Source organism: Acipenser ruthenus, chromosome 3, assembly GCF_902713425.1.
Source record: "Acipenser ruthenus chromosome 3, fAciRut3.2 maternal haplotype, whole genome shotgun sequence".
Classification (NCBI taxonomy): domain Eukaryota; kingdom Metazoa; phylum Chordata; class Actinopteri; order Acipenseriformes; family Acipenseridae; genus Acipenser; species Acipenser ruthenus.
In genome coordinates, this window is record NC_081191.1 from 27,118,708 (window position 1) to 27,144,803 (window position 26,096).

The 26,096-nt window shown below is 35.8% G+C and overlaps 1 protein-coding gene across 1 annotated transcript in view; it reads left to right on the plus strand.

Moving 5' to 3' along the window:
* Positions 1–26,096, plus strand: part of LOC117395011 (RNA polymerase II subunit A C-terminal domain phosphatase-like) — a 160,912-nt gene that overhangs the window by 8,880 nt on the left and 125,936 nt on the right. Inside the window, exons 2-7 of the mRNA XM_059012754.1 lie at positions 5,613–5,696; positions 7,857–7,929; positions 10,196–10,324; positions 18,356–18,506; positions 21,306–21,396; positions 24,697–24,863. Coding sequence (XP_058868737.1) covers positions 5,613–5,696; positions 7,857–7,929; positions 10,196–10,324; positions 18,356–18,506; positions 21,306–21,396; positions 24,697–24,863 — 695 coding nt within the window. The remainder of the gene's footprint in view (positions 1–5,612; positions 5,697–7,856; positions 7,930–10,195; positions 10,325–18,355; positions 18,507–21,305; positions 21,397–24,696; positions 24,864–26,096) is intronic.

A 26,096-nucleotide genomic window follows, 5' to 3' on the forward strand; every position in this document is an offset into this window, starting at 1 on the left:
GCTGATTTGTTCCTGTATTAGGCTGACGCTTGATGGGCCAAAAGAAAGGCTCTCGCGGACCGCCTATTGAAGAGCCCTGCCCTAGTCCATCAGAAGTTAGTCACGTGTCATCAGAGGAAATAGTGCCACCATTGCTCAGACAGTTTGTTCTGTGGCTGTTAAACAAAGATGCATACAACACAACAAATAAAGAATATAAACCATTAATCGCCAAGAATCGTAAAGCTATTTCACTTGCGGAGTGTATAATATTTAATAGTCAGAAAGTCAACATGCCGTTACATCTTGGATTAGCTGTACAACATGAATAGATACGCTGCATTCCTATGGATTCGGTGTCAGCTATGATGAGCTGCGTCTCTTTATGACTAGTACAGCCCAAAGCGAACTTGACTATCAGGAATGGTGTGTGTGTTCCCAGTGGAATCATCCCAGCTGATGCTGGTGGATATCTGGTGCATGAGGGTGATGACAATGTTGACATCAATTTTCAAACCACTGATGGTTTTTCAGCAACACCCAGCAAGCAGTCAAATGTCCCGATCATTTTTTCGTAAGTCAGTATTACAAGGGAGGGAAAGATCATTGCCATTTACAGCTGAAAATGAATCTCTTGTGAAATGTGAGATGTTTGAAAAGCCTAAACAACTGTCAGAGCCTTCCCGCTATAAAAATGCTGTAGAGAAATTAAAGTTGTGTCAAATACAGGCAAAAAGTGTGTGACATTGGTTGGGTCTTTTTCAAGTTTCTTGTTGTTTTAGCCAACAGCTATTGTTTAAAGGTACAGCGGTCTGTCGCAAATTCACCCCACTGGCACAAAGTGTTAAGTGTACAAAAAACGTACCTGCCACTGTGGCGTATAAGCGTGTGAAATTTACCCGCCACAGACCTGCATATGGGCGGTGGGCTGGTGTTAATTTTGATCCCTGCACCAGTTAGCCTTCTAGGCAATCACCTCATCTGCACTCTAAACATATAATGATCTTAATTGTTGCTCTTTATTTTCTTGTGGGTAAATTACAATTATCCTAAATCATGTCTGTCTGGAGGAGACAGGATAGTCCCAGCAACTACAGTCAAACCTTATTAATGTGTCTTCAAAATGACTGAGCAAAAATGGTGACATTAAACAAAGGGGACTTTATGGTTCTCCATTTACCTGGCAAACTATGTATTTCTGGCTTCTAGTAAACAGAAAAGAAGCAGGGGTGTGTAATTTCTGAAAAGAACTTGTCTAAAGGACATCTACTTGGTCCTTCTTAAATCTGTTTGCCCTTCTTAAAAATACTTGCCCCTCCCCATCGCACAAACACACAAAAAAGTAGAATATAACTTGTAGGATTTTGGTTTCATTTAACAGTGAACACAAGCAATCAATCAGTGCTTAACAGGGGTGGATCTATCTTGTAGTTTGACGGGCTCACTAAATTCTTCAAGAATACACAAAAGGTTCCCTGTGACCCCACCTCACCTCAACAAATTTATAGCATGCTTTAAGGAAATGTTTCTTTCAGTGCAGTTTGGAACACATTGCTAGTAAATTTAAGTAATATATTAGAGTACAACTATAATAAGTAATAAGTTATTCAAATATAAAAATAGCTTCTGCCGGTTTTTTCCACTCTTTCTCTATAAGCTGAATTCAACTTCTGATGTACAGACACAAAATTATTGCCAACTATTACTGCTGCTTTGTGGAATTCAGATTTTCCTTGACGTTCTTTCAGTTTTGTAACTGCTGAACCCCAGATTTATAAAGGACGTGTAGAACCTGTCAAGTTTCTCCTTTTTTTATTTTATTTTTTGTAACTGTTTTTCTACCAAAATCCACGCAGGAATTGTAGGCGCCATCAAATTCTGCAGATGCAAAATATATTTTCTTTTATTTATTTCTATTATATACTTATTTTTTTAAACAGTGTACATCATTTTACAGCTATGTTTCCTCCTCTTAACATCTTGTCCCACGATGGCTAACTGGAACACTGCTGCAGCAGGGTGATCCTGGTTAGGGTGATGCTGGATGGCAGCATTCTTTCCCTGCACTACTCTCACTGTAAAAGAAATACATAAACACATGGCCATGATATCTACATTCTGTTTTTTATTTTAAAAAAATAAAATTGTACAGGTAATCTCATATATAAGCATTTAACATAATTGTCAATCTTAATGTTTTAATAGTTTCACAAATCGATGGATTGTTCATATCGAAAAAATAACTAAAAAATATATATATATATATATATATATATATATATATATATATATATTTTAATATAGCCTTTTAAATCTAAAAAAAAAATGTAAATATGGTAAAAACTAGGTTAGCAACACTATTAAAACATATTCCCAACAAGTACACGCTTGTCCACAAAGTGTTACAGATTACACAACACGATTTTTTCTAATCCACTAATACCTTAGTGACTATTGTGTAGTGTTAGTATCATTATTGTTATTATTGTTATTTTTTTTATAACTTTACTAGATTACTGCATTTAAATTTCCAGATTTGTGTTTTAAGAAAGCAGTATCACTTATTTGCTCATTTATAAAAAAATGTAACATAAATAATACCTTAAGTTTAAAAGATTAGCCTGTGCCTTGACAGAGGAACTCTCTCTCAGGCAGCCATTTCTGGGTTTCTTTATAATCAACAGAATATCAGCTTCTTCCACAGCTAGCCAATCAGAAGTAATAGGGGTGGGACATAAACACTTTAAAATGTTTGTATGTGCTAGACTTCCGAAATTCAGTTTTCAGAAACCTGCGTAGCTCTCTACAAATATACCCGGAGTGTCTTTGTAGCAACAGAACGAAAATAGGGAAAATAAATAAATAAAAGCTACTTGTCCGACAGGCAAAGTATAACGGCAAAACTTGTTGTCCATCCTACAAATCTTGTTGTCCCGGGTGTCGGGTCGATACGAATTGCACACCACTGAGAAGCGTGATATAACGTGCTTAATTGATTCTGTGTACAACTCCATGTGCTGCACTGTGCACTAATTATTGTATTACGTACCATACTGGGTATTAAAGGGATTTTTCCGATCTAACATCTACATACAGTATCCTCTATACATACAGCATTTTCTTGTTGTTTGTGCTTGGATAGTTATTTCAGTTTGGTGATTAAAAAATAAAAAAAACAGGAGGTGACATTAATATGACTTGTTTTAAACAGCTTTATATGTTGTGGGTTGAAGGAACTAAATACAACTTAAGATTTCATAGAATAAGTGATTACACCCAGAGAAAAACAAGATCACTGACAAGATATGGTATTTGTTTGTTTAAAATTTGCCCTGGCCTAATATGATTTTGATATAATTATCACTGAAATGGTATTGTTGTGAATGACCTATTTATTTTTGGTAATTGATCTTTGCAAAATACTACATAAAACTTTAAAGAAAATAAATACATTGCTTAGAAAATACTAATATATATATATATATATATATATATATATATATATATCTCTATATATATATATCTCTATATATATATATATATATATATATATATATATATCTATATATATATATATATATATATCTATATCTATCTGTATATATCTATATCTATCTGTATATATCTATCTATATCAAGGTATTCAGGCCTTTATGCAAAAGCTGCTGTTTCAAGCCAGCATTAAGGATTTACAGTACTCCTGGAAATGCAAGGACATTTTTCGATAATTTACTTTACGAGCGATATAATGCGATGCCAATGTGATGACACATTCTGACTGGTGTTAAGCATACTGTAAAATCTTGGTTCTCCCTTGATTTTAGAACAATTCTAGATATGTCAACTGCCAGTGCAGTTTATTTTTGAAAGTTATTATAACAGATATGCAACCACATCTTTTATGGTGACGTCCTTTGGGATGCAGAATACCAGTTACAACAAGAGGGTGAAAACAATAAAACAAAATAGGTCTTGAGAAACAGTCTTGATCATTAGTTGTGTATACTCAAAGATAGGCAACAGCTTCTGATTGACGGTATCTACTTAACCTATATTTAATTACATGTAGATTGGGTGCCTTCAATTCATAATTAACTCGGTTAAGCTGAGGGACCACAAAGCCACTTTATGGCTTGGAACTGGGTTTCAGGAGACAAGGTTTCAGGCCACTGCATGGCACACCATCTGAGATATTATGTTTGAAACAGCAAAGTTGCCTCAAACTAGGTCTCAGCTACTGTTCCTGAAAGTGGCTGCATGTTCCGCTATACATAACACAAACCTGGTGTTCAAACAGGGACATCACAAGTTAGTGGCAAAATCAACAAACAACAACACAGTCATTTTTTTTCCTTTTTTTTTTTTTTTTTTTTTTTTTTTTTTAACACAGGTTAACAAACAGCTACCACCATTGAGTATGAAACTTTGCAGTCTTTCTCTTGCACCAGAGTTTGGAATTCTGGCATATTTATCAGATGCAGCACATCTTAGTGCAGCTTCTAGGTGTGTGTTCAGCAGTTGCGAGTCGTACTTTGACTTCATCAGAATAATGGCTCCGAACATGGAAGACAGCTTTGCGGTGGCAGTGATCTCAAAACCTGATACTTAGCTTCAGTCGGCGCAACACACAATAACTTGGTAGGCTGATTTCTTTCACCTGTAACCAGAGTGAAAATGCCAGCAATATTGTATGTAGAGAGGAGCTGTCAGTCGTGGTCAGATTGACCAATCGGAATAACCACTCCAGGTTGGCAGAAGAAAGCAAGGCCAGCCAATAACGAACAGCTGAAATCCAGTGTTTTGGAGGTAAGGAGGATATTTACACGACTTCAATAAGATGAGGCCAGCGACACGAAAAGCAAAAAAAAAAAAATTTGGTCTTATCATTTTACCAAGAAACGCACAAAGAGGTAAAAGTACACATGCATACACCGTGTGAATGAGTATTGAGATCACATGCCTGATGACAATGTCTAGTACTTAATATTTTTATGTTTATATTTTAATATTCAAAAATGCAATTCGTCACATGGCGCTAACGTATTGGACAACCCTGCTGTAAATAATACAATGTGTTTGTAAAAAACAGCACATTTTATCTTCACATTAAAGAGATTGTAAAAATGCTATATTTTATCTTAACCACTAGAGGGAGCCACATGCCAAACTAAACAAAACAGTAAAGCCACATTTTCATGATCTTCCAAGACTGCAGACAACTTTTTACTGATTTATTATCATGTATATGTTATTAATTTGCACAAACTGAAGACTTCTGGGGGGGGGGGGGGTAATTTTTTATTAATATTTATGCAAGGTTCTAAGCCAAATTTTGAATTATTTTCTGTAGCTGCTGTCAACGAAAAAATAAATATCATAAACAATAAATAACACTATAGAAAACTAGTAATGACCAATTTAGGCTATGGTGAAATATGAATTCATTAATTGCTACCCAGGAGGATAACCCCCTTGTTTGAAGTGCAGTTGCCTCTTGAGTGTACTTTGCATTACAACTACTGTAAGAAAACCTGACGAGTGTATTCTAAACAGATTTAAATCCATGTGAAAGCATTTTACTTTCTAATGTCTGATTATGTGAACGCACAATATTTTCATTCATTGTTTTTCAGGGGTATATTAGTTCGAATTGAAGAATGCACCCATCCGGTTGTCATGAAAGGCCTCTGTGCAGAATGTGGCCAGGATCTCACACAGTAAGTACCATGAAAACTGAAAAACTCAGTCATGTTACTGCTATCTACAAACCACAAAAGTTTGCTTCGATGCATATTGTATATTTCCAACGCAATACATTCTGTCATCAACCTCCAGCATTTCCCTCATTGATCAGTATAATTCATCGACAGCCATATCACACTTTGCATTGGATGCTCATTAAATTAGTTCATCCATCAGCGCGAGAAAGAGAGTTCTGATAGATGGCTATCTTAACTGGGGCAGACTTTGGATTTGTTGCAAAATGAGGGGTTGCTTTTAAAATATTTTTCTATTTTATATGCTGCTATGCTTTGTCTCTATTTCCTTCAATTCAGTGTAAAGGCAAGCTTGTTAAAGAGTAAGTAGCGGGGTTCCAAAAAAAATATAGTGGTGCATGTCCCCATGAGTTGCTACAACTGTTTTAAATAACATACCTGTCATTTTGTTTCATTAACATCCTGACAACCTTTTACACTTAAAACTTTAAAGTCTGTTCAGAGATCTTTTCAAAATGACCACTCTCGTGCACTGATAGCGTCAGGATTAACAGGCAAAGCAGCAATAACGATCCGTGATGTGGCACGGAACAGGAAAGCCACAGCACTTGTTATGTGTGGGTTTTTTTTTTTTAGCACTGATCTCAAACCCCAGTGCAAAAAGTGTAAAAAGTTCTCAGGATGTTAACAATGAAAAGAAATGAATGCCCTTGAATGCCTTTCTCGTATTGCATGATGTTCTGTAAGTCTAATCAAGTATTATATTAAACTGACTAATGATTGTATTGAGCTAATCATTATGGGTTAATCCACAAAACAAGACAACCAGTGAACAAGTTAACAGGTTGATCTTGACCTGCTCCCGATTTGCTGCTGTTTTTCTAGAATTCCAGTTTATAAATTCTTTCATCTACCTTACACGGTATAAAACAATTATCCCAAGGTGGTTTTTAGGTAGTTCTGCAATGAAACAAATGCATTTTTGTTCAATTTTAGGATGCTTAGTGGACCATTATTTGCAACTTAATGAATTTGTAAATATATTTCTTGTTTATAAAGGAGCAACTCTAATGGCAAATTGTAAGCTGTTGTATGTTTTTATGATCAGATTAAACTATAAATATCATTTTTTCCTTTTTTCTTTCCCAGTTTTATTACAACCCTCAGGCATTGTTAGGTGCATAAAACAGCCGATCCATTTTACAAATGCTTTCAGTCTTTGCATTTCAGAGTACAATTTTAATAAACTCATTTCATGTTTTAATAATACCAATTTAAAAAGAAATGAATCTGTTGCAAATGCATAAAGTTATCATATTATGGAAATAAAGAATATTATATTGTACATATTAGTTTAATTTAAAACCAACTTTCAGCTGGTTTATCTGAAAGAATGGTACTGAATTTGACTAGACCTCTGAATTACTATTTTTTTCATAGTTCTGTTATGGCTAGATATATTGACTTGTTCTTAGTTGCCAGAAAGAGGCATTTTCAAACTCTTTCTAGTTGGGACAGTCTTTAGCATCTTAAGTGATACCCTTATGCAAAAAACGACTTGCATGTTTATTGAAATTCACTTAAATGTTCTTGTACATTTGTCGCAATTCAACAATCTTCTAAACAATTTGAGGTGCTCAATTCATATTTTCAATGTTATGAAATCTCTTGGCAAAATTATTCACTATGACCGAAGATGGCTGCTGTAATGTGGTCATGTGACTTCCATCTGGTAAAGATCTAACTTTGAGACAGTAAAAAGTATGTCTGACAAGAAGCAATCAGAACTTCTTGATCAACATTATTGTTCAGAAATCGTCTGATTGCATTTCTCTGTTAGCAGGTACTGTATATAAACACAGCTAGGTATGTTACACATGATGTGATGTGATAGTTTGAAACCCTTCTGGTTCAGGGGTTGAACGGTTTGCCGGTTTCTGTTCTCAGAAGCTGCTCGACAAAGAGTTCTTAAAGTTGTTGGTGGTGGTGGCGTTTTTTGATGGGGACAAAATACAATGCATTGACAAACGTAACCCCTTGAACTTTAATTGTATAGTTAACTTTATTTTTAGTATTGAATTTCCTTGGAACAAGAACACATTAAAAGACAAACTAAATAACAATATTCTAATAACTTGCTCTCCTTTTTCAATTTTGCAGATTGCAAACCACCATATCCACAGCCAACGTGTCCATGGTCCACAGTGTCCCGGAGCTTATGGTCAGCTCAGAGGTAAGCAAGCAGTCAAACTAATCCAGTTTGAAGCTGCATCAAAATTTTCAGATCAATCCAACAAGGTGTTCATAAGTTATGAGCTTTACTCTTACAGAAAGAAACATCCAAATGTCCAAACAAGAAATTGTATAACAGCAGTACGTGCACTTTGCTTTCTAATATTACAAATTCACTAAATAATTATATGCAAAGTAGTTATCAGTAAGAGTAACCCCTACCTTTTAGTTTTTAAGATGGTCTGTTGATTGGGTCATCTGCCTCAATTTTCTTCTCGTTTTAATCTCTTTCAGTTCTAACTGAGAGGTTGTATAGTGTTTTTTTTTTTTTCTTTTCTCTCTGAGTCGCTTAAAAGATAATAAAAAACCTGGACAGATAGTATTACATTGGCCTTTGCGGTGTCAATGGTAGCTTGGCAATATCTGTTGCTTGGGTTAAAATAGGTGATTAGCTAGACTGCAGGAACAGAGGACGCCCATTTATCTCAAGTCCTCCTGGGACGGTATGTGGGTTACAGCAGTGAGTTGATATTAAAATAAATAAATAAAGGTAAAATCCTAACTAAATTAAAAGAAAAATACAGTTCTATGCAGGAGTGATTAATTTGTTTTTTAAACTGGGTGATTTGTTCGTTGAAGGGACTATTCTGAAATATACATGAGTTGTACACAGCAGGGTACAGTATCCAAATTACACTTTAATGCTATTACATGCTGTTAAAGTCATGATGTTGGGCTGCAGGCTAATTCTTGAGCTTAAACTGATGACTCTGCTTTATTCACTGAATATATCTTTCATTTTAATAACAATGCAAGGCTAATGGTTTAGATTTTTAACCGCTTAATCCCTCCAGTACTGAGATTCTATGAAAGCAATGTCAGATTGATTTAGTTTTGAATGAAGAGTAAAAAGATCACTCTCATTACTACAGAGGTGGTAAGAACAGACCAGAAGGGTCCAGTGGTGTTGGCGGCATCCATAAATGTGTGTCAATTACTACAGGTACATGCTGTGGATGTAGGTCATGGTGGTGATGTACTCATGATACTGATGGTAGGGTTGGGACGATTTACGATAACTCAGTAATATTGTATCGAACAGAAGTCACAATAAAAAATTTGCATTATAAAAATAATTACCGAGTTATTGGGAATGTATGATATTGTATTAATTGTGGCGATTTTTAATGACGGCTGAATTTGTTTATGCTAATTTTTGTTTAATTATTACACAAGTATTTCCAAGTATTCCATTTGTTCTAGTATTATTATTATTTATTTCTTAGCAGACGCCCTTATCCAGGGCGACTTACAATCGTAATATTTAATTAGTACGTCTTGTAGTGTTTTTGAGCATCCGCTACTTCTGCCCTAACGATAACCCAGTGGTTGTGAGGCTTTTGCAAGATTTCGTTGAGTGAAAGCAGCAGAGAGCATTCTCTTTCAAAACAGCTAAACAAAAAACAAAAACGCTACAAGTTCAGTATCTATTTTGATATTCCTGGAGAAAATGGAGATACCCTATGTGCAAAATGTGCTACACTAAGATTATCATACCAACAGAAAACAATTGTGGACTGTTTCAGAAAATAGCAGGTAGGCCATGTGTTTTTCTTGCTGCCACGTGTACACTGTAAACTAGATTTATTATTTCTTTATTGTGTGCAGTATATGTAAGGTACTGTATGGTAGCTAAGCTTGTTAATGCGGCAACATGAAATATATTTTATTTTGTGTACTATTAAGTAGTTGGGTAAAAAGAAAGTGCGCTAAATTCCTTTCGTGTAAACCAAAATAATATTTTTATATTTCTGGATTCTACAGTAATGTGTACAGAGAAGTCATGATTTATTTTGTGTGTTACTGTTATTCTTTACAGTAGCCTACAAGCTAAAGTTAAATAAATGCACTGGGTATTCATTTGATTTTACTGTTTGTATACTGTAGAACACATTACAGATTATTTTAGTCTAAAGGGAAATACATTTAAAGTTAATTGAGCAGTATAAATGTGATTTTTTTTTTTTAAATAAATAAAAATAATCCCAAGTAACCTGTCCTTGATTTAGCGAGGGACTGCTGTATTTTATATTTGTATAACCAGTGGAATCTAAATGAGCAAACACCACCATAATTGCAGTTATCGCAATTTCTTTTTTATATCCCGCAATTCATTTCACAGATTTTCAATATTGTCCCAATCTTAACTGATGATATTTTCAAAGCGACTAAATTGCTTTAAAGATGCTTGTATTTATTTTCTCCAGCAAGCTGAGCAGTTGGGGCGAGAAGACCAACACCGGCTATACAGAAACAGGAAACTTGTGCTGATGGTAGATTTGGACCAGACTTTGATCCATACTACTGAGCAACACTGCAAGCAAATGTCCAACAAGGTAAACTGATTACAGGGCCTTTGGGGGAGGTTAATACCAGGGATGTTGCTGAAAAAACACAAACTTTTCTTACCTGTCTTCTGTCTCTATGGCAAAGACAAGCAAATGAACGGTTCATTGATTGGTTGCTGGAGATTAGGCAAACTTATTTAAATTCATTAGTGAATATTAATTTCTTAATATACAGGATGACACTTCCATTATGTGATTTAATATTTAAATAGAGGTATTCAGTCCTTAATACATTTCATATTTCTTATAATATTCACCATGCCATTATTTTATGTTCTCAAAAAAATTATGAACAATAGAAAATATGAGGCTGAGTTATTCTTTTTAGTTTCAATATCAATATATATACTGTATATATTGATATGGGCAGCTGGCTCTTTGAGCTTATATATATATATATATATATATATATATATATATATATAATTACACATGCATACAGTGCCTAATAAGTCTACACCCCCTTGAACTTTTTTCACATTTTGTAGTGTCAGTGCCTCAGAGTTTCATGCATGTAAATGAGGATTTTTTTCCACTTATCTACACACCATACTCCACACTGTTAAGGGGAAAAAAGTTATATATTAAAAATACAAAACTGAAAGTCTCCACCCCCCTGAGTTAATACTTGGTAGAAGCACCTTTGGCAGCAATTACAGCTGTGAGTCTGTTGGGATAGGTCTCTACCAACTTTGCACACCTAGATTTGGCAATATTTGACCATTCTTCTTTATAAAACTGCTAAAGCTCTGTCAAGTTCCTTGGGGAGCGTTGATGGACAGCAATCTTCAAGTCATGACACAAATTTTCGATTGGATTTAGGTCGGGGCTCGGACTGGGCCACTCAAGGACATTTACCTTTTTGTTCCTAAGCCACTCCAGTGTAGATTTGGCTGTATGCTTTGAGTCATTGTCATGCTGAAAGGTGAACTTCCATCCCAGTTTCAGCTTTCTTGCAGAGGGCAGCAGGTTTTCCTCAAGGACTTCTCTGTACTTTGCTCCATTCATTCTCCCTTGTATCCTGACAAGTGCCCCAGTCCCTGCCGATGAGAAACATCCCCATAACATGATGCTGCCACCACCATGCTTCACAGTAGGGATGGTGTTCTTTGGGTGATGCGCTGTGTTGGGTTTGTGCCAAACATAACGCTTTGCATTTAGGCCAGAAAGTTCAGTTTTGGTCTCGTCAGACCGCAAAACTTTTTGCCACATGGCTACAGGATCTCCTGAGTGTTTTTTTGCATACTTCAAACGGGATTCAAGGTTGTCTTTCTTGAGTAAAATACAGGCCAGATTTGTGGAGTCCTTGGGATATTGTTGTCACATGCACACTTTGACCAGTCTTGGCCATAAGTCTGTAGCTCTTGCAAAGTTGCCATTGACCTCTTGGTAGCCTCTTTGATCAGTCTCCTTTTTGCTCGGTCATCCAGTTTTGAGGGACGGCCTGATCTAGGCAGGGTCTTGGTGGTACCATACACCCTCCACTTCTTTTCAGAGTTTGTAAAATCCTGAAACACAACAGCTTCATGATAGCAGGTAAGTTAAAAAATATGTAAAAATGTACTCTAAACATTCACACTCTCTGAGTTCTTTTGAAAGCTCCTTGGTGCTCATGGGTGAGTCTTTGCTTTGAAATGCATTACCCAACAGAGGAAACCTTCAGGAACTGCTGAATTTATCCTGAAATAATGTGAATCATTACAATTTAACACAGGTGGAGGCCACTAAACTTGGTGTGTGATTTTGAAGGCGACTGGTTACACCTGAGCTAATTTATGATTGCTATTACAAGGGGGGTGGACACTTATCCAACCAAGCTATTTCAGATCAATGGAAAAAAAACTATTTTAATGCATTTTAATTCCAGGCTATTTATTAGGCAACAAAAGGTGAACTTTTTTAAATGGGGTGTAGACTTTTTTATAGGCACTTTGTGTGTGTGTGTGTGTGTGTGTGTGTCATATATATATATATATATATATATATATATATATATATATATATATATATATATATACAGTGCCTTGCAAAAGTATTCAGACCCCTGACCAATTCTCTCATATTACTGAATTACAAATGGTACATTGAAATTTCGTTCTGTTTGATATTTTATTTTAAAACACTGAAACTCAAAATCAATTATTGTAAGGTGACATTGGTTTTATGTTGGGAAATATTTTTAAGAAAAATAAAAAAATAAAAAAAATAAAAAACTGAAATATCTTTACACCGATGAAAGAAATTGCCCTAACGAGGACACAATTACCTTACCATTGGCCTCCATCTGTGAACCATTAAAGTTGCTGTCACATTTTCTGGATAAAAACCCCACTGTTGAAGGATCATTGGTCAGGCTGTGAATCTGAAGGAAAATGAAGACCAAAGAGCATTCTACAGAAGTTAGAGATAAAGTAATACAAATGCATAGATTAGGGAAAGGGTACAAAATAATATCCAAGTGTTTGGATATCCCAGTGAGCACAGTTGGATCAATAATCAGGAAGTTGAAGCTGCATCACACCACCCAGGCACTGCCAAGAAAAGGCCGTCCCTCAAAACATCAGCGCTCAAACAAGGAGGAGACTTGTAAGAGAAGCCACAGAGAGGCCAACAATCACTTTGAAGGAGCTACAGAGTTCAGTGGCTGGGAGTGGAGTAATGGTGCACCAGTCAACCATATCAAGAGCTCTTCATAACACTAGCCTGTATGGGAGGGTGGCAAGAAAGAAGCCGTTACTCAAAGTACCATCTGAAAGCACATCTGGAGTTTGCCAGAAAGCATGAGAGTGACCCAGCTGCGATGTGGGAAAAGGTTTTGTGGTCAGATGAGACCAAGATAGAGCTTTTTGGCCAAAACTCAAAGCGCTATGTGTGGCGCAAACCTAACACTGCCCATGCCTCAAGACACACCATCCCTACAGTGAAGTATGGTGGTGGCAGCATCATGCTGTGGGGATGCTTCTCATCAGCAGGGACTGGGCATCTTGTTAAAATTGAAGGAAGATTGGATGGAGCAAAATACAGGGAAATACTGCAAGAGAACCTGCTTCAGTCTGCTAAAAAACTGAAGCTTGGGAAGAAATTCACCTTTCAGCAGGACAGTGATCCCAAGCACAAGGCCAAAGCAACATTGGAGTGGCTCAAGAACAAAAAGGTGAATGTCCTACAGTGGCCCAGTCAAAGTCCTGATCTCAATCCCATTGAGAATCTGTGGCACTATTTGAAAATTGTGGTCCACAAGCGTCGTCCAACCAACCTGGAGCAAATCTGCCAAGAAGAATGGGCCAAAATCACACCGACACTGTGTGCAAAGCTGGTACATACTTGCCCCAAAAGACTTAAAGCTGTTATTGCAACGAAAGGTGGCTCTACCAAATATTAATGTGTGGGGGTTGAATACTTATGCAAGCAAGATATTTCAGTTTTTTATTTTTCTTAAAAATATTTCCCAACATAAAACCAATGTCACCTTACAATAATTGATTTTGAGTTTCAGTGTTTTAAAATAAAATATCAAACAGAATGAAATTTCAACAGATAGCGTTCCGGTTTCAACGTCATTTAAAAGTGCAGGCTTTGCACTTTCCATTGATGTCAAGCATGCCCGTATGCGTACTTTCTACCACCCCCTCATTCAGTGCTCCATTGCTGTGATGCACAGCAAATCGGTAGGTGTGTTCAGGTGCCTGTAACTCAAACAATCAATGTACCAATGAAAGAAGAGGCCTGGGAATTTCAAATGATATCTCACGTGCCTGGATGCCATGTTCCTAGAATAAACTACAGCGTCCATAATAAAGTGGTGCCTTCACTTGCTAAGAGACAGCTGTGCGCATTGGGCGTCTTCTCCATTTTGCACAGCATAAACAACATATTATACCAAACGATGGCTAGAAGTAAAGGAAAATAAAGCTAAATAAAGTGTTCATATACACATTTTCATTCATTCATTACCCCAGTTGTTAGTTATATGTTGTTTTATTGCTGGGGTCTGGTTGGACCCCAGGTTACCAGGAAAGCCAGTTTTCTGACGTGTCCTTATGAGGTTTAAATATAGCGCCCCAAAGAGGAGTTTACTTCTGGGTAAAACAGGAAGTTAGTCAGTCCTTTCATCGGTTTACAGAGTTTGAATTACACTTCCTTTTACACAATGTGTGTCATCAACACAAACAGCGTCCCGCCTCCATGGATAGAGATAATAAAAAAACAGTAACCTTTTATAGAACAAAACTTCATTTTGATATAACTTGTTATATTGATCATAGGAGGATATAGATTTGTTTCATTCTCCTTATTAAATTACCGTTAAGCATGTTAAATAAGTTATACTATAATTAAAGTAAAATAATTTAAGAATTAATTTCACTTTAATCTTCATTAAAACACAATAAACATTAAACATGTTATTGGGAAAACATACATCCGCAAGATTAGTTATTAACACTTAGCGGTCCATTTATTCAGCACGTCTCAGGCACGTCAGGTCCAATTTATTTTCACACGCGCAGTTTATTTTAGACTCGCTGTTTAAAAGTATTTTTCACAGTAAAACAGGTTTAAAAGGCACTGCATATCAACAGGACACTCAGTACTGCATCTCCAGCCCCGCCCCACCCCTCCTTTGCTGTATTTTGCACATACCTCTACATAGTACTGCATACCGATAAATCATCTCCTGATCACCTCGTTTTATCACCAAACTCCTCAATAATGCAATCCAAGTCATTATTTTATTACTATAACATCTAAAAAAAGCTCTGCAAATTTTTCTGTGATATTCTTTGAGCGCTGGATGCAGTAGCAGCTATCTTGTTTGTTTATGTCTGTGTTATCTATGTGGTGCCGGGGCTATCTGTATTCATGAGAAACGCCCCTTTTTTTTCGGCTTCTCTCGGCTCCTATCAGTCTCACTCGGCCATGGAATGGTTTTCTCGTCTTTTTCCGGGGAAAAAATGACGAGACCTGTTTTTTACGTCTTTTTGATGATGTCGGACAGGGTCCGACATTGGACCGCAAAGGGTTAAAATGATTCTAAAACCAATTTAACCCTTTGCGGTCGATTTATTAAATGCGCGTCAGGCACGACAGGTCTAATTTATTTTCACACGCGCAGTTAATTTTAATAAATAAAAATAATAATAATAGTCGTACATACCGATCAATCATCTCCTGATCACTCGTTTTATCACCAAACTCCTCAATAATGCGATCCAAGTCATTATTTTATTACTATAACATCTGAAAAAAGCTCTGACCGCCCCGTTATCTGATACCAGGGCCATGTATGACTAATCATGAGATAAACCCCCCCCCCCCGACTTGTCTCGGCTCCTGTCGTTCCCACTTGGCCATTGAATGGTTTTCTCGGCTTTTTCCGGAGAAAAAACGACTAAAACCCGTTTTTTGCGTTTCTATAATGATGTCGGACAGGGTCCGACAATGGACCTGATAGGAATAATTGCAATGTCGGACCAGGTCCGACAATGGACCGCAAAGAGTTAATGTTAAATTGTTACTGCTTTGTTAAACTACGTTTGAAAATAGTTTGTCATTTCATGGGAGTGTCATGGCACCTCCTATCCACCAGGTGTCGCCCTTCTTAACCCTTTAGGAAGAAAGTTGTATATTGGTTTTCAGACAGACGTTCTTAATTAAATGATAGGAATCTGCTTTGTTTTTTTATATATAAGACTGTAAAGGTCAGCACAGCAGTTAATCTAAACCATTCCCCAATTTAAATCTTTATGAACCTGTTATCAGTATCTAGTTCTGTTGAAGTAGATCAGTCAAGAATGTTTTATGGGGAAGGAAGGTTGGGGAAAGACAAACTTAATTAACATCACAGCATCTCAAATCTCATAGTAAAAATAAGTGAAATGTCATTTTAACAAGTATATTTAATAATAACTACAAATTTCTCCCACACACAGTTTTGGTAGGGGAACTAAAGACTTTACAATCTTCTACCCTGCTCTCAGTATCGATTTTGTGCCATTTGTTAAATCTGTACTTAAATGTCATTTTGTTTTATGTTTGGAATAAGAAGCAAGTTAAATGTTACAGAAATAATATATAAAATTCACAGATTTGCCTGGGGCCAAAAAAGGACCATGAAGTAGCTTGTATCATGACAGCTTTCTTCAACATCATTATGTAGATGTACACGTTTAATTTGATCATGACAGCTGCATTCATTACCAAACCATTCTTCTTTTGCTCCTTAACAGTACATCATTATTCAGAATCCTAATATTGTAAACTTTTTTTTTTTTTTCATGATAAAACAGATAACTTCTTAACTGAACATCCAACTGTTAACATGAAGCTGCTGGTCTTTTTGCATGTATTTTGTTTCTTGTTAAATCAGATCATAAATATAGTTTGCTCCAGATACATCCAATAAAGCACTATTCATGTTTAGTATGTTATAAAACGTTGATATTCACAAAATACCAAATATTTTTAGATTGAAGTAAACTTTGATCTAAATAGTTATACAGTACAACGTCGCATATCAGACCCCCTGTGGACTGGGGTATAGGCGGATATGTGAGTCAGATTTGCGAACGTCGATAGAAAATGACATTTTATACATGCATAAATAGGTTAGTGAACAAAAACAATACTCAAACTACTTTAAACACTGGGAAATTCTTTGTTTTTAAAAGTAAGCAAATGTAAACTAGATTAATTGGGCTACAATACACAGTGTTACTGTGCGGTTTACTATAAGCCGTCTTCACGCAAAGCTTGAAAAAAAAGATACAAAACAAACGGTAAATGTACAGTAACCTGCAACTGATGGTTTCTTTCTTAACTCTAGAAGTCCCTGCCTCCCTGGTTCTGCTTTCTTAATATCTCTGTCATGGTACTTTGCTCTCTTTCTTGATGTTGCCAACAGCCGATAAGAAGCTTGGTTTAAATATTGCTTCAGCTATTTTAAACAAATGGCTGATTAAGCATTGCGTTTATGAAGCTTGCTTTGTTTAATTCCATCATATAAACACATTGCACAAAAATAGAGTAAAACACAAAGCTTTCTCAACTGGTGTATTAATGTCACTGCTACACACAGCTGACTGACACACGCACACAGCCCATCTCTCTTAAAGGGGAACACACCAAAAGGCTGATTGCTATAACGCTTTCTGATTCCACCGTGGACGCTGCACTTGCTGCCAATGCCATTACTCTCCTAGCCTAATTTAATATTTTTATCTTTATTTATTTATTTATTTAGCGTGGCGGTTAATTGATCAGGGCGGTTGTGTGACGGTTGGATATGCGACGTTCCACTGTACTTGGATTATATTTTTAACTGCCTCTGTTCCAACCTTCCATAAATTTGCTTAATTTGAAGCTTCTTTTTTAAAAACAAAAAAGCAACAGCAGTGAGTTCATACAACCAAAAATATATTACTTCATTAAATCTATAGTCATAGTAAATGGTTACTTAACAGAAAACACAATTGTGAGTAAATCAAATAGTCAATTTGTGAGTAAAGTCAAACAACTAGAGACTTCCTTACCCATATAGAACTATCATGTATTACTAACTCTGTATACTTTCACTACTATACAACACCAATAATAAAGGGTAACTGGACATAAATAATACTTACTATGTTTAGTCAAATGAAATACATACACCAACTGTGTAATCTTATACACATGATGTAATTTATAAAAATACATTCATATTATTCGAGGGCTTCTCATGATGTCTTTTTATTTTGTTTACCAAACATTTGCAATATACTTAATCTTAAGAATAAATGTTTAATGCACATTTTTATTTGGAATGTTTATCGCATCATAAAACATCACAAGCAGCCTTCCAATATAACACTCCTAGTCTCTAGTTTAGCAGACTTATTTCTACACATACATGTTGTAGTAGTAAACCACACTAGAAGGGTTCTCAAGATGGGTTATAAATATTTCAGATATGTTTACTGTTGCCTAACCCTTTTTTTTTGTTTAGTTGATATGAAAGTTGTTCTTTTTCCCCCTTCCCAGGGAATCTTTCACTTCCAGCTTGGCCGGGGAGAGCCCATGCTCCACACCCGGCTACGTCCCCACTGCAAAGATTTCCTTGAGAAGGTTGCCAAACTGTACGAGTTGCACGTGTTTACCTTTGGTAGCAGGTTGTATGCACACACCATAGCAGGTATGCAAAAACGCTGCAAGTGTTGTAAGATATGCAAGCTCTTTCATTTTGTCTTGACTTGCCTGATTTTAAATGTGTGAATAACTTAAGCAAGCTGTTTTGAGCAAGATGCAAAATGTGTAACTGCCTGTATTCAATTGATATTTATGGATTGTAAAGCGGATACACAGTTGTAGTCAAAGGTTTACATACCCCAATGGAAATTTTATGATTTCTAGAAATGTCTCAAACAAATAATTATAGGAAAAATCTTTTGTAGCAAAAGTTTTGCTTTTGTGGACAAGGAAAAAAAGAAATAGATGTCTACAATTATTTCAGCAATTTTTTTGCAAAACTCCAAACCTGCTAATTCAAAAGTATTCATACCCTGATAAGGAAAATGATTCTTTAGTGATTTTTTTTTTACCATTCTTCAATGCAAAATTGTTCAGTTCTTGTGCACAGCCTTCTTCAACTCATACTAAAGATTCTCAGTTGTATTTAGATCGGGACTTTGATTAGGCCATTCCAAAACCTTGATTTTATTCTTCCTTAACCATTCTGAAGTAGATTTTGATGTGTGCTTTGGATTGTTGTCGTGTTGGAACATCCAGTTGCACTTTAAACCAAGTTTTGTAGGTGAGGGTTTCAGATGATTGGCCAATATCTTTTGGTATGCTATGGAATGTATTTTACCATGTATTGTAACTAAATTTCCTGTGCCATTAGAGGAAAAATGGCCCCATAGAAGGATATTACCACATCCAGGTTGTGTCTCAGATAACCTCACAGACATTGGTAGGCTTGTACAGCCTGCAAATCATTGCTGTTGAACATAGATTGAAAACCTCAAAAGAAAAAAAACTAAACAAAAACAAAACACTGGCTTGAAGGAAACACATGTTGTAATTGTTGCCTTTTTGATCTGTCATCTCCACACAGTTAGTAGTATTTGATAAATAATAAATGTACATAAGTTTTATACAGGCTAATGCATATTACTTTCACTTTATCTGATAGCTTTTTTTGTGTTTGGGCAATTTCGTTTTTAAGTAACGTAGCTTTATTATTAGTAATATACATCATTAAACCTAGTGAAGTTAATTTGTGGTAGGCATCTGGGATGTAGTAATTGTTTTAGTCACCTTCTCTTGTTTGATATGTGTACAGAGTCAAACATCAATTGTTCCGCCTTGGTTGATTGGAAGAAATAATATTTTTTTTCAACTGAGTAGCAGTTTAAATATTTAACACTTACAATTACTATGAGAAACAATCTGGGGGAAAAAAAAAGAGATTTAAATAGAAGATTTCCAAAAGCAGCCACTTGGTGGCAGCACATATCTATACAAGGTATTACTTTTGTGCTAGCTTAGAGAACAGTAACAGCATTCGGTGTGTGTGTGTGTGTGTGTGTGTGTGACCCTTCCTCAGTATGCAAAATACCACCTCATAAGTAAGTTGGCCTTTTTTCAAAGAGGTGAATTTTTTACAAAGTAAGAGTAATGTGAAGTGGCAAGTGGGTATTATTCTATTACTATTAGCCAATTCACTGTTTAAGAATTTTAAGATCATTACAGCATATGGTGATTATGGGAATCTTATGTTTGCAAACATTCTGAGTAGGTCTAATGGGCTGCTTGATCAGTCTGTACACTGCTGGGGTAAGCCACAGCTGGATTGTATTGGGCGATTTTACACTGCTGTGGCATTTCCCTGAATTACATACAGCACCTATTTTTAGGGGTAATCCCATGATTGATGCAGTTATCCCCAGTGTGGCTGGTGTTATTGATGATTTTGTGATGTCTGAGGTTCTGTTTTGAAATGACCAGCTTGTACCCACTAGCTGACATATAAAATTGACAGAGCCTGCACTTTTGAAAAACAGAAAAAAATGTCACTTGGGGGTCAAAGTTTTAAGTTCAAGTTTCCAGCTACTAAAAAAGCGGCACTGGTAGCTGTGGAGACAGTCTTCTTTGTCACTTTGTGGAATAGGGAATAAGAGAGAGGTGGCAATTGTCAAGCGCAGACTGGCTATTCAAAACGGTTCCAAATAGTTCAAGCTTTTTACTCTTTTAAATGAAATAACATCATATGCATCTCCTAGTAGTAAGAAAACAGAACAACTGTGAATGTAAAAAAAGTATATGCATCATTTATTATAATTATATATTCATATACATTTAAAGGAGTGCCAACCAAGGTATACAGTTTCTTCCACCTAACTTGGGTCACACTACAGTACTATAGTATTTTACTCTGCTACAGAGTTCTATAATATTCACAATCCCGGGGATCTAGCTCTGTGATTTAATTTAGTTGCTAGTCGTGTACAAATTGTATGTGTAAGTTGTATAGAGCCCCGGCTTTTGTGAAAGAGTTGTTTTTGGATTACTTTCTTTTTTCAGACCACTAACTTTACACACAAAACCCATCATTTTTTGTTACTGTTCTTGTTCATGTTTCATGTTATTGCTCTTGTTAGTAAAGTTTGTGTTTTTTTTATATAGTCCAAAAAAGTAATATGTATTCTCTGAATATTTCCATATGCTTAATGTTAGCTTTTGTTGTAAGCAAAAAATGTTTACATTATGTGAAAATAAACTGTATGCATGTTCTCAGTTATGTTACTATATAAACACAATCCAGTTTACAATAATTTTGTTGGAGGTTTAGGGTTGCTTATGTTTTTCTGCTTGTGTATCCTACACATCCAAGGAATAAACTACAAAGCTGGTTTGTGCCCATGTACAAATGTCCTGAGCTTATGCTGTGTCAAAATGTGTAATTCATAACACATTTTTTCTACTTTGTTAGGATTTTTAGATCCAGAAAAGAAGCTCTTCTCGCATCGAATTCTGTCGAGAGATGAATGTATTGATCCTTTCTCTAAAACAGGGAACCTCAGGTAAGACATCTGTATTAACACAGAAATGTGTTATTGCTGAGTGTCATTAACCCTTTTCTGACTTGGAAGTAATATTATTATTATTATTATTATTATTATTATTATTATTATTATTTATTTCTTAGCAGATATCACATTATGCATTATTTCACATTATCCAGATATCACATTATTTTACATACAATTAGCCATTTATACAGTTGGGTTTTTACTGGAGCAATCTAGGTAAAGTACCTTGCTCAAGGGTACAACAGCAGTGTCCCCCACTGGGGATTGAACCCACAACCCTCCGGTCAAGAGTCCGGAGCCCTAACCACTACTCCACACTGCTGCCCTATGCTGTTCAGAACTGTTCAGAACTGTGTAGATATCCCAGCCACTAGATGTATGTTATTTATGGTTGTTTTGTGTGGTAAAATGGAGAGAACCACAACACTTGTTGTTACCCAAAGTAAAAATTGAATATCCTGTGTGATGTAAATTTATTTTTTGGTAACAAAACAGCAACACACATACATTGCATAAGTTTTATTTTAGAGTTGCCCTTCCTGGAAAACAAAGCTGCAACCAGTATCTTGAAGTGCCTGTGAACATAGCATTCTGACTGGCAGAGAGAGACAATTCGATTTAAAGATACCAAATAAATGCTTGGCACAGGAAAGAACACTTAGTTGCAGACATAGAGTCCTTGAGGAGTTCAGTGTTAACTGCTAGACTCGGTTTTTGTTAGTAAGGTTCCACTTTCTGGTGACTAGGCTGACAGCAGGACAAACTAAACAGCCTTAGCTGAGAAACAACATTCAGTCTGCAGATTCAAGATGTTAAACTATATGTTTTTAATAGCAAGAAGACAGCAGAGGCCAATTAAAAGTACATTTGCATATCAAATTGCTGCAACCTTTTTTTTTTTTATAAATGCTGTTTGGCTCTTATTTAGTGTAAGTAGGAAATGGTCTCATTACGAGAACATTAACTCTCATGATGAGACAGCCTTGAGAACAAGTCTTATTGTCAGGAAGTGGTTTTTTTTTTTTTCTTCTTCTTTTCTTTTCTGTGTCAAGCAAACCCGACCAGATTTTTGTTGTTGGAAACAACTGAAACCTACAAATTTATTTTGGATTTGAATCATTATCATCACAGTTGCCACATGCATTGTGCTGCATGTCATATTGTTTTGTTACCCCTCATAATAAAAATAACTGAGGTTTTTCATGTACAACTATTCTTTTAAAAATGTAAAAGGATGTTCTTTAATTTTGAATTTGCTGGGGGGAAAAAGAAGGATAATTCTTACATATTTCAGTAACTGAATTTTAAGAGGGGAAAAAAAAAAGTTACCCGTCAAGTGACCTATTAAAAAAAGATGACAACAGTAAAATAAATATTTATTCCAGATGTCATTTGATGCATTGGTTTTCTTTACATTTATGAATTCTCATATATGAACAAATATGAACATGGTTGTGACATTTCAAGTAGTGTTTCTTTGAATATTTGCCCCAGCACTACTTTTGAACCATTTTGATACAGGATTTCCATACAGACGAGTCTAATTTATGCAAGGGAATTGTTTTCAACAAAAAGGCACAAATGCTGAAATGACTCCAAACTTTTACGTTGAGACATGCAGCAGCAACAAGTCTAAATTATTGCTGGACTACTACATTGCTTGTTCATTTGCTTAATTTCGTCAATCCTGATTTTCCCATATACAATTATTATTATAATTTATTATTTTAATATATTAATATTAATGTTATCATTTTTAAAAGAATGTATAGCAGAGGACAAGTTTCTTCTTTGATAAAAAGAGAGCATTAAAGGGTACAATAAGGATTCCTGTGTGAAAACACAGTCCTAGAGGAAAGTAATATATTCTCTGCTGTATTGAAAATTCGGGTTCTTAAATGTAAAACAAAGGAAAAGAAAAAGCAATAAGTGAATACTTAAGATGTGCAGTAGGTTAATATAACTCTCTTGTACACATGTACGAGGGATATTTTAAAAAGTAATATTATTGTTTTTTAATACCATGCAAGTGTTATCCTTCAGTGCAACCCCCCTGGCCCCCTGATTCACTAGTAATCGGAGAGATTTCTAGCTGATCTTGGAAGCTGCCTTTTTAAGGCATACTGTATCACATCCAGGCCTTCAGACTAACCTTGACCAGGAGACTGAGTTTAGGGAATATGTGGGAGAGTCCCAGGGACCACGCCTGGAGAATGGGGATAAGGAAGTGTGGCAAGCTGGCCTGAGCGGTGACGTCAGACCCGGAAGAGACACACGCAGCACTGCGAGTGGAATGGTGAATGCGCTTGCTGGCACCGGTTTATTGTAAAATAAAAAGTTTAAACAAAACACTCAAAATAAATGGCGCGATGGCCAAATGAACAGACAGACAAAACAGTGGATGAACAGACAAACAAGTACCGTGCTGGTCCTCCAGCACGAAGTAGCAATTGCTGTTATTTCTCTTCCTTTTTATTTCTTGCCTCCACACCCGTTCTCCTCTCACCGAACACACAACCCCAAGTGAGTGAATTGTGCAACTATTTATACAGCTGTGCTGGGATTCAATTACTAATTCATTATTCACTTGAACCCCACCACATGAACTAATTTGTGCATTCCCTGTGCTCACATATTATTATGTGCTTTATCTGCATGTGAAGTCCCGGTGCCTAAATACAAATATACATTTTAAATCTTGCTCTTGCTACACAGACCCATTTATAGCCCGTGCACCAATACCTATACACTAACATTAACACACCATATGCAACATACAACACAAAAATACGCACAGGGTCAGGGCACTTTGCCACAGGAAGCCTTTGATATTCTTTGACCTATTAAGTCATTTTCATACATTATCTCTGGGTATAGGTTATAGGATCTGCTATAGGGAGATAACTTTCTTTGTTCAAGGCATCACACCAAATTTGATGCAGTTAACTCCATTGCAGGTTCCACATGAAAGACATGTACTCCTCATTCATGACTTGTCAGTTCCAAAGTGACCACAAGCAAAAAGTACATAAATCCATTTCCCAATTCAGTATCTTTGTGCCACGGTTGGTGTGGCCCTCCCATTGATATCAGTATACTCTCTGGTTTGTCCAGTGTGAGGAGGACTTTAGGTAACAAACTGGCTCCTAGCAAAAATGTATGGGAAGATAATAAATAGTCTTAGGTTACAGCCACTGGCCTTGTATTTAATTTAAAAAGACAGTATTGTGTGCTCAAGTTTTTTTTCTGTGTAGTATCTGGTAATGCAATGCTTTTATATCTGTTTTCTAGAAATCTCTTTCCATGTGGCGACTCAATGGTTTGTATCATTGATGACAGAGAAGATGTGTGGAAGTTTGCACGAAACCTCATAACAGTAAAGAAATACGTCTATTTTCAAGGGACGGGGGATATCAATGCACCACCTGGGTCTAAGGAAGCTCAGATGAGGAAGAAAGGTAACTATTATTGCACATATCCAAAATCACACTACCACAAAGGTGAAGATGTTAAGGACAGATAATATCAATAGTGAATGGTACTTTTATTTATTTATTCATTTTCGTAGTTTTACTATTTATTTGAACCAGGAAGTCCTGGCTTTGATCTCTGCAGAGCCACACGTTAACTGTGTGGTTTTGAGTAATTTAAACTCCGTCTGATGAACAAGTGCAAATAAGCTTGGTTGCCCTGCATTAAATTAAAGGTCTAATAGTTTTTTATATGTTTAAGAAAGTGATTTCCTTAGAAGTTCATGTTGAAATAATCTGTGCTTACACTGTTAAATTAAAAGCATACAAATAAAAATTGCAACTGTTTCCAATACAAAACCGAATTAAAACTCTTGACAGTAATTTTAATTAATTCATCCATTTGAAGAGATACTTGTTCAAGGCATTTTAATACTCTGAGTGGTAGATGGCAAATCTGGAACTCTAAAATACATAAACGTGCTCTTTGGCTGACATCCCCCCATTGTATTTTTGTTGTTGTTGCTGTATTTAAAACTGTTAATAAATCAGGTCAATACATAACCTCTGATGGGAAAACAAGAATGATTAATACAGAATTAAATTATACCTTTTTTTTAAATTTTTTTTATTTTTTTTTAAATATAAAATAGTAACATATGACGCCCAAAGTTTTGACAATTTCTACTTGGAGAATATGGCCAGGGCTCTGAATGATGTGCAGATGTAATAGTAATATTGAGGCACAGTTTAATCTGTTTATAAACATCGCTGGTTTCACAGACCTTGATAAACTAATTGAAATTAATCATGGATTTGAGGTAACATTAGATAGTTCAAGATTAATGCTAATCAAGGCTTGTGAAACCAGTTGAAAGTGTTTTTTTAAGTGGTTGATGTTTGTTCAGATTTATAATATAAACCATAAAATCTATTTGCAGTAGAGAGGTACAACACAGGAAACCTTTAGAAATAAATGTCAAATAACCTCTGCTTAAAGGATGTTTGATCCAGAGCTTCCCAGTGTCTATGTAAGTACTAGTTTACTGGTCGACTGGAGGAATGAAGGACTGACAAGTCCATCATTTAAAATTAGTTTAGAATTATCTTTTATTGTCTTTTTTTCTTTTAAATTGAACACTGTCAATAAAACAGGGTATCAAGGGCACGTAAATTTGATATTCTATACAAAAAATGGTATTGTAAATCTGTTTTCTGAGA